The sequence below is a fragment of the Heptranchias perlo genome, chromosome 11, assembly GCF_035084215.1.
Source record: "Heptranchias perlo isolate sHepPer1 chromosome 11, sHepPer1.hap1, whole genome shotgun sequence".
In the NCBI taxonomy this organism is placed as follows: Eukaryota; Metazoa; Chordata; class Chondrichthyes; order Hexanchiformes; family Hexanchidae; genus Heptranchias; species Heptranchias perlo.
Window position 1 is genome coordinate 51,064,393 of NC_090335.1, and position 13,644 is coordinate 51,078,036.

The following is a 13,644-nucleotide window of genomic DNA, read 5'->3' on the forward strand; positions in this document are numbered from 1 at the left end:
CACCGCACTTTAGGAAAGATGTGAAGGCCTTAGAGAGGGTGCAGAAGCGATTTACTAGAACGATTCCAGGGATGAGGGACTTTAGTTACGTGGACAAACTGGAGAAGCTGGGGTTGTTCTCCTTGGAACAGAGAAGATTTGCGAGGAGATTTGATAGAGGTATTCAAAATCATGAAGGGTCTATGATGTGGAGATGCCGGTGATGGACTGGGGTTGACAATTGTAAACAATTTTACAACACCAAGTTATAGTCCAACAATTTTATTTTAAAATCCACAAGCTTTCGGAGGCTTCCTCCTTCCTCAGGTGAATGTGGAAATGAAATCCTCGAACCTATCGCATTTATAAATCACAGAACAATGCCTGGTGATTACAGATAGTCTTTTCAACTGCCCGTTGCCAAGGCAACCAAAGTGTTCAGACAGATAGGTGTTACCTACGAGGCCACCGAATATACAAATGGCCAGAACTAAAAAAACAGATGATGCGGAGGTGCCAATTAAAAAAACAGAGCGAGAGAGGCAGAAACATATCGACAGCAATTGACCCGTTATATTAAAAACAGATAACATTTGTTCGCTGGTGGGGTAACGTGTAGCGTGACATGAACCCAAGATCCCGGTTGAGGCCGTCCTCATGGGTGCGGAACTTGGCTATCAATTTCTGCTCGACAATTTTGCGTTGTCGTGTGTCTCAAAGGCCGCCTTGGAGTACGCTTACCCGAAGCTCGGTGGTTGAATGTCCTTGACTGCTGAAGTGTTCCCCGACTAGGAGGGAACCCTCCTGTCTGGCGATTGTTGCGCGGTGTCCGTTCATCCGTTGTCGCAGCGTTTGCATGGTCTCGCCAATGTACCATGCTCTGGGGCATCCTTTCCTGCAACGTATGAGGTAGACAATGTTGGCCGAGTCACAGGAGTATGAACCATGCACCTGGTGGGTGGTGTCCTCTCGTGTGATGGTGGTATCTGTGTCGATGATCTGGCATGTCTTGCAGAGGTTACCGTGGCAGGGTTGCGTGGTGTCGTGGACACTGTTCTCCTGAAAGCTGGGTAATTTGCTGCGAACTATGGTCTGTTTGAGGTTGGGTGGCTGTCAGGCTCTCAAGCTGTCAGGAAATGCGTCAACGCCAGATTCATCAGCCGCACTCAGAAGACAGTCCAGAATGTCACCCGAGCACAACGCAACGCCATCAACGCTCTCAAGACCAACCGCAACATCGTCATCAAACCAGCGGACAAAGAAGGAGCCATAGTCGTACAGAACAGAACGGACTATTGCAAAGAAGCATACCGACAACTGGACAACCAGGAACACTACAGACGGTTACCCGCAGATCCGACCAAAGAACACACCCACCAGCTCAACAAACTGAGCAAGACCTTCAATCCAGACCTTCAAAGCATCCTACGCGCTCTCATCCCACGTTCTCCCCGCGTGGGAGACTTCTACTGCCTCCCAAAGATACACAAAGCCAACACACCCGGACGTCCTATCGTATCAGGCAACGGAACCCTGTGTGAGAACCTCTCTGGATACATCGAGGGCATCCTGAAACCCATCGTACAGGGAACCCCCAGCTTCTGTCGTGACACTACAGACTTCCTACAAAAACTCAATACCCACGGACCAGTTGAACCAGGAACACTTCTCACCACGATGGACGTCTCGGCACTCTACACCGGTATCCCCCACGATGACGGCATCGCTGCGACAGCATCAATACTCAACACCAACAACAGCCAATCTCCAGACGCCATCCTACAACTCATCCGCTTCATCCTGGATCACACTGTCTTCACCTTCGATAACCAGTTCTTTACCCAAACACACGGAACAGCCATGGGGACCAAATTTGCACCCCAATACGCCAACATTTTCATGCACAAGTTCGAGCAGGACTTCTTCACTGCACAGGACCTCCAACCAACACTATACACCAGATACATCGACGACATTTTCTTTCTATGGGCCCACGGCGAAGAATCACTAAAGAGGCTACACGATAACATTAACAAGTTCCATCCCACCATCAAGCTCACCATGGACTACTCCTCAGAATCAGTTTCTTTCTTGGACACACGAATCTCCATCAAAGACGGGCACCTCAGCACCTCACTCTACCGCAAGCCCACGGACAACCTCACGATGCTCCACTTTTCCAGCTTCCACCCTAACCACGTCAAAGAGGCCATCCCCCATGGACAGGCCCTGTGAATACACAGGGTCTACTCAGACGAGGAGGAACGCGATGGACACCTACAGACGCTGAAAGACGCCCTAGTAAGAACGGAATATGACGCTCGACTCATCGATCGACAGTTCCGACGGGCCACAGCGAAAAATCGCATAGACCTCCTCAGAAAACTAACACGGGACGCAACTAACAGAGTACCCTTCGTCGTCCAGTACTTCCCCGGAGCGGAGAAATTACGCCATGTTCTCCGCAGCCTTCAACATGTCAACAATGACGACGAACACCTCGCTATGGCCATCCCCACACCTCCACTACTCGCCTTTAAACAGCCACCCAACCTCAAACAGACCATTGTTCGCAGCAAATTACCCAGCTTTCAGGAGAACAGCGTCCACGACACCACACAACCCTGCCACGGTAACCTCTGCAAGACATGCCAGATCATCGACACAGATACCACCGTCACACGAGAGGACACCACCCACCAGGTGCATGGTTCATACTCCTGTGACTCGGCCAACGTTGTCTACCCCATATGTTGCAGGAATGGATGCCCCAGAGCATGGTACATTGGCGAGACCATGCAAACGCTGCGACAACGGATGAACGGACACCGCGCAACAATCGCCAGACAGGAGGGTTCCCTTCCAGTCGGAGAACACTTCAGCAGTCAAGGACATTCAACCACCGACCTTCGGGTAAGCGTACTCCAAGGTGGCCTTCGAGACACTCGACAACGCAAAATCGTCGAGCAGAAATTGATAGCCAAGTTCCGCACCCATGAGGACGGCCTCAACCGGGATCTTGGGTTCATGTCACGCTACACGTAACCCCACCAGCGAACAAATGTTATCTGTTTTTAATATAACGGGTCAATTGCTGTCGATATGTTTCTGCCTCTCTCGCTCTTTTTTTAATTGGCATCTCCACATCATCTGTTTTTTTAGTTCTGGCCATTTGTATATTCGGTAGCCTCGTAGGCAACACCTATCTGTCTGAACACTTTGGTTGCCTTGGCAACGGGCAGTTGAAAAGACTATCTGTAATCACCAGGCATTGTTCTGTGATTTATAAATGCGATAGGTTCGAGGATTTCATTTCCACATTCACCTGAGGAAGGAGGAAGCCTCCGAAAGCTTGTGGATTTTAAAATAAAATTGTTGGACAATAACTTGGTGTTGTAAAATTGTTTACAAATGAAGGGTCTAGGCAGAGTAGATAGAGAGAAACTGTTCCCATTGGCGGAAGGGTCAAGAACCAGAGGACATAGATTTAAGGTGATAGGCAAAAGAACCAAAGGTGGCATGAGGAAAACCTTTTTTACATAGCGAGTGGTTAGGATCTGGAATGCACTGCCCGAGGGGGTGGTGGAGACAGATTCAATCATGGCCTTCAAAAGAGAACTTGATAAATACTTGATTGGAAAAAATTTGTAGGACTACGGGGATAGGGCGGGCGAGTGGGACTAGCTGGATTGCTCTTGCATTGAGCTAGTGCGGACTCGATGGGCCGAATGGCCTCCTTCCGTGCTGTAACCTTTCTATGATTCTATGACAACACTAAAAGTTTTTACAAGTATATTAACAAAAGGGTGGCTTAGGGTAACGTGAACCCCTTAAAGACAGATGCAGGCAATGTTGTAATTGAAAATAAGGAAATGACAGACTTGCTAAATGTTTACTTTGTATCGGTCTTCATAGTAGAGGAAGAGGATAAAGTACCAGAGATAAGAGGAAAACTAAAAATAAATCAACGGGAGGAATTTACTAGATTTAATATAAGTTTAAAAAAAATGGTAATGGAGAATATAATGAGACTGAAAATTGACAAATCTCCAGGGCCTGATGGTTACCACCCAGGGTGTTAAAAGAACTTGGTGAGGAAATTACAGTTGCATTAGTCATGATCTTCCAAAGCTGTCTTGATTCAGGAATTGTCCCCTTGGATTGGAAAATTGTCAATATCACTCCATTATTTAAGAGTGGGAGAAATAAACCAGAAAATTATAGACATATTAGTCTAACATCAGTTGTGGGGAAGTTACTAGAATCTGTCATTAGGGACAGAGTGACTGAGCACTTGGACAAATATGAACTGATCAGAGAAATCCAGCATGGATTTGTAAAGGGTAAGTCATGTCTAACTAACCTAGTCAAATTTTTTGAGGAAGTCACTAATGTAGATAAGAAAGATATATGGACTTCGAGAAGGCATTCGATAAGGTTCCACACAAGAGAAAAATGAAAGCTCATGGAATTGGAGGCAACCTATTGACATGGGTAGAGAATTGGTAGAAGGTAGGAGACAGAATGTAGATTAATGGGTATGCACTCCAATTGGCGACTAGCCATGTCCCCCAGGGATCTGTATTGGGGCCTCAACCTTTCACTATATTTATCAATGATGAAGTAATGGAGAGCCAAATATCCAAGTTTGCTGATTACACTAAGTTAGGTGGCACAGTAAGTAGTGTAGATGGGAGCAGAAAGTTGCAAAGGGACAGTGATAGATTAAGTGAGTGGGCAAAGCTGTGGCAGATAGAGTTCAGTGTGTGGAAGTGTGAGACCTAAGAAAAATAGATCAGAGTATTTTCTAAATGGTTAGAAGCTAAGAACTGCAAAGGAGCAGAGAGACTTAGGGGTCCTGCACAGAAATCACTAGAAGCTAGTGGACAGGTACAAAAATAATCAAAAAGGCTAGTGGAATGTTAGCCTTTATCTCAAGGGAGCTGGAATACAAAGGGATGGAAGTTATGCTTACAGTTGTATAAAGCTCTGGTTAGACCACATCTGGAGTACTGTGTTCAGTTCTGGGCACCGCATCTCAGGAAGGATATATTAGCCTTGGAGGGAGTACAGCACAGATTCACCAGAATGATACCGGGGCTAAAAGGGTTAAATTAAGAGAGGTTGCATAGACTAGGTTGTATTCCCTTGCGTATAGAAGATTAAGGGATGGTCTCATCTAGGTGTTTAAAATGGTTAAAGGATTTGATGAGTAGATAGAGAGAAACTATTTCATCTGGTGGGTGAGTCCAGAACAAAGGGGCATAACCTTAAAATTAAAGGTAGGTCGTTCAGGGATGAAGTCAGGAAGTACTTCTTCATATAAAGGGTAGTGGAAATCTGGAACTATCTTCCACAAAAAGCTGTTGAGACTAGGTCAGTTGAATATTTAACAATTGGCAATAATAGATTTTTGTTAGGCAAGGGTATTAAGGGGAATGAAGCCAAGGCAGGTAAATGGAGTCATGATATGTTCCAATCCTAGTGCTATATCTAAATGCTCATTAAGCGCTAGTAGTATGAGAGGTGGTTGGCTACTCAGGCTGTACAAAAAGTATCCTGATCAGTTATAGATGAAATTATCTCTAATTTCAATGTCCACGTGGTTTAGATTTTAGCAAATTTATTGTTAAATTAATATTTGATTATTTTTACACAAAATATTACCAGTTAATAACAAATCCCCATTTTCCCTTCATTGACTAGGTTCCATTTGCATGTTCTCTATGGAGTACTTTTCAGAGCTCCATTTTGCTCAGCTATGCAAAGTATTAATATGGTACAGTTGTGTATTTGTTTTACCATTCCTTTTTTGACATCAACCAACAGCTTTTTAATCACATAGAGAAGGTAACTTTTGGTGGAATTAGACCAAATTGCATATAAAGGTTTTTTTTTACGATTCTTCAGATGAATTTGATTGTCATGTCCATTTGCCCATTTAGTGGATTGCAGAGTATAAAACATTTCTTTAACCATTAAAGCCACCTTTTTGTAAATTGTTGCATCTGTCACAGTTTTCTAACCACAAACTAAATTACTTATCCATGTTGCACTTGTCTAATCTGTTCACATTACACCTGAGCCCTGGTGTCAATTGTTTTTTATTTGCAATTAAACTTCTGTTTCTCACAGGCATGCAGATGGCTCATTGAAGTTCTGGGATGCTTCTGCCAGTAAGTGTGTAAGCTCCAACTCTTCCATGGTACTTTCAAATTCTTCAATGGCCTGTTCATAAATGTATTTAAAATTATGCTAAGTTTAGTTACCATTTTTTTGTGTCTTGTAGTATATGCCAGTAAAGCAATGGCAAGTGCCTGAAACGCTGAAGTGCATTGGGGATCAGCTCCTTATATCATCAGGCACAGGGGCCTGAGGCCTACTCTGCACCCAATGCACTTAGCTGCACTGTGACGTACAACAAGTCGTATGCTGGGACATTGTACACAAAATGTGTCTAACCCTCATTAAGACCCTAGAAGTTATTTAAATTAGGGGACTACCCTATAAAGCAGCATTCTAGTTGCTGAATACCTGTTTGTAACAGATTCTTCATGTGGTACCCGGGAGGGGGATGAATGAACAAAAATGTTGCTTGGCGCTAGTCCTCTCCTTTATATAACACCACGCTTCCTTTTTGCTATTTTTCTTGGCCTTCAACTGCCAAATTTACCATGGATACTTAAATTCCCAGCAGCTGAATTTTTTTTTAAATGACAGCATCGTTAAGGCAGACAGCAGCCCTTCACTTGCTGCTGGTCTCCACCTGTGGTGTTCCTAGCACATCATGCACTACATGGCGGGAGCATTACTAAACTAATTAAGTGAGCTGACCTTACATTATTATGCATAGTCAGTTCATTTCAGCGCAGGTGTGGCCAGTGCCTCTGCCAAGACCACATTATCAGCCTCATGGTGTGAACTTTATTTTTTAATTGGAATGGTGTAAAGAAATTAGTTTACACTTATCAGTGAAATACGGTGAAAATTAGTTTTGTTGATTCGAAACAGTATTTTTTAGGTGGGGAGGGTGAATTTTAATGCTAATTAAGGTGATGAATGTGGGGAATAGAATCCTTTTTCCACTTTGATCAGATTTAGCATTGCCATATACAGAATACAGATACCTTTGCCCTGCCCCAAGAATATATCTTAACATCAGCCTCAGAAGGACACCTTTCCACTAACCTGTCAAATTCTTCTGCCTCAGATTTTTGGGTCAGGATTTAAAAACAAGGAGCACGATAGTGTTCATCTGATAATCTGATAATACTACTTACCATTTATTGTCCAAGATTGACATGTTGCTTGAGTGAGCTGCAAGCTAAGTTAGACTTAAAAATGTAAAACCAAAATATTTTGCTTCAGAGTTTCAGGACTTTACTCCAACAAAATTAGATGTACTCATCCCTGGGCCGTCACAAGCCAGCGTTCTCCCTCCTAATTACTATTTAGCTAAATTTGCTAGAAGTACACGTCAAGCGAAGATAGGATCACACTTGGCTGTGATGCATGGCCAAATTGCTTGCCAACACTCACAGTCAAGGCATGCATGTAAATAATGGCCACTCGGGTAAGGTACCAGGGTGGGTCTCACAACCATTGAAATTAATGCTTTTAGGAGAAAAAGGGAGAAAGAATGGGCAAGAAAACAATGTAGAAGTCCAAAGGAAACAATTAATGTTACGATATTTATTAATATTGTGACTATCCAAGATACATTACCATATTTGTGCATAGGGAAGTGCACAATAATGTGATCAACACATTATTTAATAAATTTAAGATTAAACCAGTGCAAAGAGAACTTGCTGCATCAGCCAACATGGTTGTTCTTAGGAGTTCCATCAACTGAGCCTACCTAAAATTCTGCTGCCTGAGCACACGTCTCCTTTAAATTTCAGTCATTTCAAAATTGAATTATGATGTAACTTAGATGGCTTTGCTTTCTGGGACACAAATGTACAGATCCAGCTCAAGGATGGAAACTTACTATCTCTGCTAAAGTGTCCTAATACATTTTTTTTAAAGTAGGCTAAAGTCTGACCAGGTCATACAAGTCCATAACAGAGTGGAACTCAATTAGGAAGTAAATAGCCCCCTCAAAAAAAATTGTATTTTGTGGTGTGCTTTAAATTTAAATCAGTCATTTAAAGGTTATACCCAGGACTTGAGCTTTATTTTTGTCGATCGTGCTTCTTTGCCAATGGCGACAGTGGGGTTACCATCAAATTGTCATGCATTTTGTCATGCAAAAATCCGAAGTTCAAGCTAGATAAATTTGCCGGAAGATAAAGTAAAAACCCAATACAGTACTGAGATAATTGAACATCAGGTTATCAAATCTGACTAGAAAATGGAAAACAAAAAGCACTTTTTTGCCAACTGGCATTAAATTCAAGTTCTGTTACTAATTTATCAATTGTTTCTTTAACCATCACTGCTACATTTTAACTGATCTGATTGTTCTTCTCTGTCCTTTGCTAGTAACTCTTCAAGTATTATACAAACTGAAAACTTCCAAAGTTTTTGAAAAGCAGAAGGTGAAAGATGGAAAGCAGACTGCAGAGATTGTAGAAGAGGATCCCTATGCTATACAGATGATCAGTTGGTGTCCAGAGAGCAGAATTTTCTGTGTTGCAGGCATCTCAGCGCATGTGATCATTTACAGATTCAGCAAACATGAAGTTACTGCTGAGTTAGTGGTGAGTCTCTAAGTACAGGCCTTTTATTCTTCCTCTCTCTTGTGTTGCCACAAGCAATAAAGTTGTTATTTCCATGGTCCAATTTTAGTGGTGCTGTAGTTTTATGCATTTGCATTTTTATGTTAAACAACAATGTTAATGAGTGGGCTTATAATTACCAAAAACAAATTGTTTGCAGTGGTATATATTTTTTAGTTCAGTTACTCCAACAATGAAATTGAATTCATTAATGTGACTTTTGGGGGGGATAGATAGTTGTGTCCATTACTCACTTCTCTAGTATAGCTCTTTTTATTTACCAGACAGATTAAAACAGTTTTATATATATAATATATATGGACACCCATTATGCCTTTAGTAGTACAGCCTGTAGATATTTTGTACAGTACTAAGTTGTCCTCTTCTAGCAAACCGAATCCCCCACCATCAACGTCCTGGGGGTCACCATTGACCAGAAACTTAACTGGACCAGCCACATAAATACTGTGGCTACAAGAGCAGGTCAGAGGCTAGGTATTATGCAGCGAGTAACTCACCTCCTGACTCCCCAAAGCCTTTCCACCATCTACAAGGCACAAGTCAGGAGTGTGATGGAATACTCTCCACTTGCCTGGATGAGTGCAGTTCCGACAACACTCAAGAAGCTCGACACCATCCAGGACAAAGCAGTCCCCTTGATTGGCACCCCATCCACCACTCTAAACATTCACTCCCTTCACCATCAGCGCACCGTGGTTGCAGTGTATACCATGTACAGGATGCACTGCAGCAACTCGCCAAGGCTTTTTCGACAGCACCTCCCAAACCTGCGACGCGGCCTCTACCACCTAGAAGTACAAGGGCAGCAAGCACATGAGAACAACACCACCTGCACGTTCCCCTCCAAGCGACACACCATCCCTACTTGGAAATATATCGCCGTTCCTTTATCGTCACTGGGTCAAAATCCTGGAACTCCCTACCTAACAGCACTGTGGGAGAACCTTCACCACATGGACTGCAGCGGTTCAAGAAGGCGGCTCACCACCACCTTCTCAAGGGCAATTAGTGATGGACAATAAATGCTGGCCTTGCCAGCGCCACCCACATCCCAAGAATGAATAAAAAAAAAACCTCCGTTCAAATTACATTAAACAAAAAGAAAAAGCTTTGATGCTAGAAATCTGGATCCTTGGTTCAAATCTTTTGAACACCTTCTGGCTGAATTAGAAAACTCAGTCACTCCTGATTTCACAAACATGCAAGGATTCAAGCAATGCAATTAATTATGTTTAAATTAAAAGTATACATCTTAGAACCAACATGTTTACACAATATCCCTTCACCAGAATTATTGTGCATCAATATTTCATTGCATACATTGCTAATATAATGGTATTACAGACTGTATAGTGAAACATGGAATTGCATAATTGTGTATATGCAATTCTTTGAAAATAAGCACCAAGTCCAATTCAAATAAACCGCAACAGATACAATTAAAAAAAAAGGAAATAATGCTTGAAATACACAACAGGTCAGTCAGCATTAGTAAAAAGAAAAGACAGGTTAAGACATTTCAGGTATGTATCCTTCATCTTATTGAAGGCTGTGAGGTAAACAGGTATATTAATGAGGTTGGAGAAGTAGAGAAAGGATGTATGGGAGGGGGGAGAGAGCCAACATGTACACCAATCACGGGGAAAGAGTTAATGTATTAAATGACCTGCAAATTACTTAATAGTAAACAGGAGATATCATCAGTGGGATAATGCAGATGTATAGAAAGGACAACAGAATATGCAAGTAGTTGGGGGGAGGTAAAAAGACATTTTCTGCTCCCCTCCCATTCCCACCTTTCGGAGGTACTGGTCCCTCTGGCAATACCTTGTCCATTCTTCCATCACCCTACTTCCATCAGTCCTTACCCTGACATCTTCCCTTGCAAGTGTAGGAGATGAAACAGTTGTCCATTTGTATCCTCCTACACCACTATCCATGGCCCCAAACACTCCTTCCATGTGAGACATCAAATCAATTCCTCTAATCTAGTATGCTATATTGACTGCTGGTGTGCAGTCTCCTGTACACTGAGGAGACCATACACAGATTAGATGACTGCTTTGCTGAACATTTCTGTTCTATCTGCAGGTGTGACCCCAACCTACTTGTTGCTCACTACATTAACTCCCCCTCCCATTCCCACTCAGACCCCTCAATTTTTTTATTCCATACGCACCTTGGGACGTTATTTACATCGAGCTACATCGAAACTGCAGCACAGAAACAGGCCATTCGGCCCAACTGGCCTATGCCGGCATTTATGCTCCACACACAAGCCTGCTCCCTCCCTACTTCATCTAACCCTATCAAGATACCCTTCTATTTCTTTTTCCATCATGTGCTTATCTAACTTCCTCTTAAATGGATCTATTTCTGTCTTAAAGGCGCTATATAAATGCATGTTGTTGTTGGTGGTCTTTTACACTCTTCTAGGGAAGCTCAACACAAGCTTCCAGAACAGTGTCTCATCTTTCTGTTGGGTGCTATGCTGCCCTCTGGTCTCAACACTGACTTTGATAACTTCAGACCTTAGCTACACCCTTCACTTTCTTCATAGCATCGGATGCATGCAATATGGAAAATAGGAACAAGAGTAGGCCATTCAGCCCCTCGTGCCTGCTCCGCCATTTGGTAAGATCATGGCTGATCTGTGATCTAACTCCATATTCCCGTCTTTGGCCCATATCCCTTAATACCTTTGATTGCCAAAAAGCTATCTATCTCAGATTTAAATTTAGCAATTGAGCTAGTATCAATTGCCGGTTGCGGAAGAGAGTTCCAAACTTCTACCACCCTTTGTGTGTAGAAATGTTTACTAATCTCGCTCCTGAAAGAATCCCCAACCAGCGGAAATAGTTTCTCTCTATCCACCCTATCCGTTCCCCTTAATATCTTATAAATTTCGATCAGATCACACGTTAACCTTCGAAACTCCAGAGAATACAACCCCAATTTGTGTAATCTCTCCTCGTAACTTAACCCTTGAAGTCCGGGTATCATTCTAGTAAACCTATGCTGCACTCCCTCTAAAGCCAATATGTCCTTCTGAAGGTGCGGTGCCCAGAACTGCTCACAGTCCTCCAGGTGCGGTCTAACCAGGGTTTTGTATAGCTGCAGCATAACTTCTGCCCCCTTGTACTCCAGTCCTCTAGATATAAAGGCCAGCATTCCATTAGCCTTCTTGATTATTTTCTGCACCTGTTCATGACACTTCAATGATCTATGTACCTGAACCCCTAGGTCCCTTTGGACATCCACTGTTTTTAACTTTTTATCATTAAGAAAGTACCCTGTTCTATCCTTTTTTGATCCAAAGTAGATGACCTCACATTTGTCTACATTGAATTCCATTTGCCACAGTTTTGCCCATTCACCTAATCTATCAATATCGCTTTGTAATTTTATGTTTTCATCTACACTGCTTACAATGCCACCAATCTTTGTGTCATCGGCAAACTGAGATATGAGACTTTCTATGCCTTTATCTAAGTCGTTAATAAATATTGTGAATAATTGAGGCCCCAAGACAGATCCCTGCGGGACTCCACTAGTCACATCCTGCCAATGTGAGTACCTTCCCATTATCCCTACTCTCTGTCGCCTTTCGCTCAGCCAACTTCCTAACCAAGTCCGTACTTTTCCCTCGATTCTATGGGCTTCCATCTTAGCTAACAGTGTCTTATGTGGGACCTTATCAAATGCCTTCTGGAAGTCCATATAAATAACATCCATTGACATTCCCCTGTCCACTACTTTAGTCACCTCTTCAAAAAATTCAATCAGGTTTGTCAGGCACAACCTACCTTTCACAAATCCATGCTGGCTCTCTCTGATTAACTGAAAATTCTTGAGGTGTTCAGTCACCCTATCCTTAATTATAGACTCCAGCATTTTCCCCACAACAGATGTTAGGCTGACTGGTTTATAATTCCCTGGTTTCCCTCTCTCTCCTTTCTTAAAAAGCGGAGTGACGTGCAATTTTCCAATCCAGAGGGACAGTTCCTGAATCTAGAGAACTTTGAAAGATTATAGTTAGGGCATCTGCAATGTGCTCACCTACTTCCTTTAAAACCCTGGGATGGAAACCATCTGGTCCTGGGGATTTGTCACTCTTTAGTGCTATTATTTTCTTCATTACTGTTGCTTTACTTATATTAATTTTATCGAGTCCCTGTCCCCGGGGTGGGTCTGTCAGTGCCTGGAAGGGGGGGAAGGTGGGTTGACATATGAATCGGAGCTCTTTCATCAGAACACACGATGGAATGGATCTATTCTTTTTCTTTTTTTACGATTGGTGGATTCACCACGTTTTGCTTGTATTTTGACTTTTAATTTCATATCTGCTACACCCGCAGCTTGTTTTTTTTCTTTTTTTTTCTTTATTTATCATGCTTTTGTGTACATGAATCTCTTTTGTGTCTTTTCACTCCCACATTATTTGCACATTCTTTTGTCTTTTCTATGTGTCTGCATTGGCGCACTGATGATATCTTGTATCTCCTAACTGCTTTTCATTAAGCAGTTTACAGGTAATTTAATACATCAACTCCCTCGCTATGATTAGTGTATCTCCTGCATCAACCACATTTGCCAGCATTGTTGACCCTACCTGGCAACGACTATGGGGGCTGAACTGTCTGAATGAGCAGAGAGCTCGGTGCAGAGCTGTGCCATCTGCTACTAGAACACTTACAGCTACCATGCATTTAGAACTGACTTACAGCAGTATACGTAAAATGAATGCTATATTTTCAATGATAATATAAAACATACAGGCACAGAAATTTGGGAGCGCCCATTTTTGGGCGTGCGAGGGGCACAGGGTACATATACCCTGCACCGGAATGGTGAGCTTCGAGGCTTCTCGGATATTGGCCCTCGTACCTCATCATAATGGAGTCAGTGTGGCTCAGCTGCC

The 13,644-nt window shown here is 42.6% G+C and overlaps 1 protein-coding gene across 2 annotated transcripts in view; it reads left to right on the top strand.

Annotated features, from left to right (window-relative positions):
* LOC137326962 (syntaxin-binding protein 5-like) overlaps positions 1 to 13,644 on the top strand; it is a 398,728-nt gene that overhangs the window by 256,630 nt on the left and 128,454 nt on the right. For both annotated transcript variants that reach the window (XM_067992335.1, XM_067992336.1), the window contains exons 15-16: positions 6,115 to 6,155; positions 8,467 to 8,684. In XM_067992335.1, the coding sequence (XP_067848436.1) occupies positions 6,115 to 6,155; positions 8,467 to 8,684 (259 nt within the window). The remainder of the gene's footprint in view (positions 1 to 6,114; positions 6,156 to 8,466; positions 8,685 to 13,644) is intronic.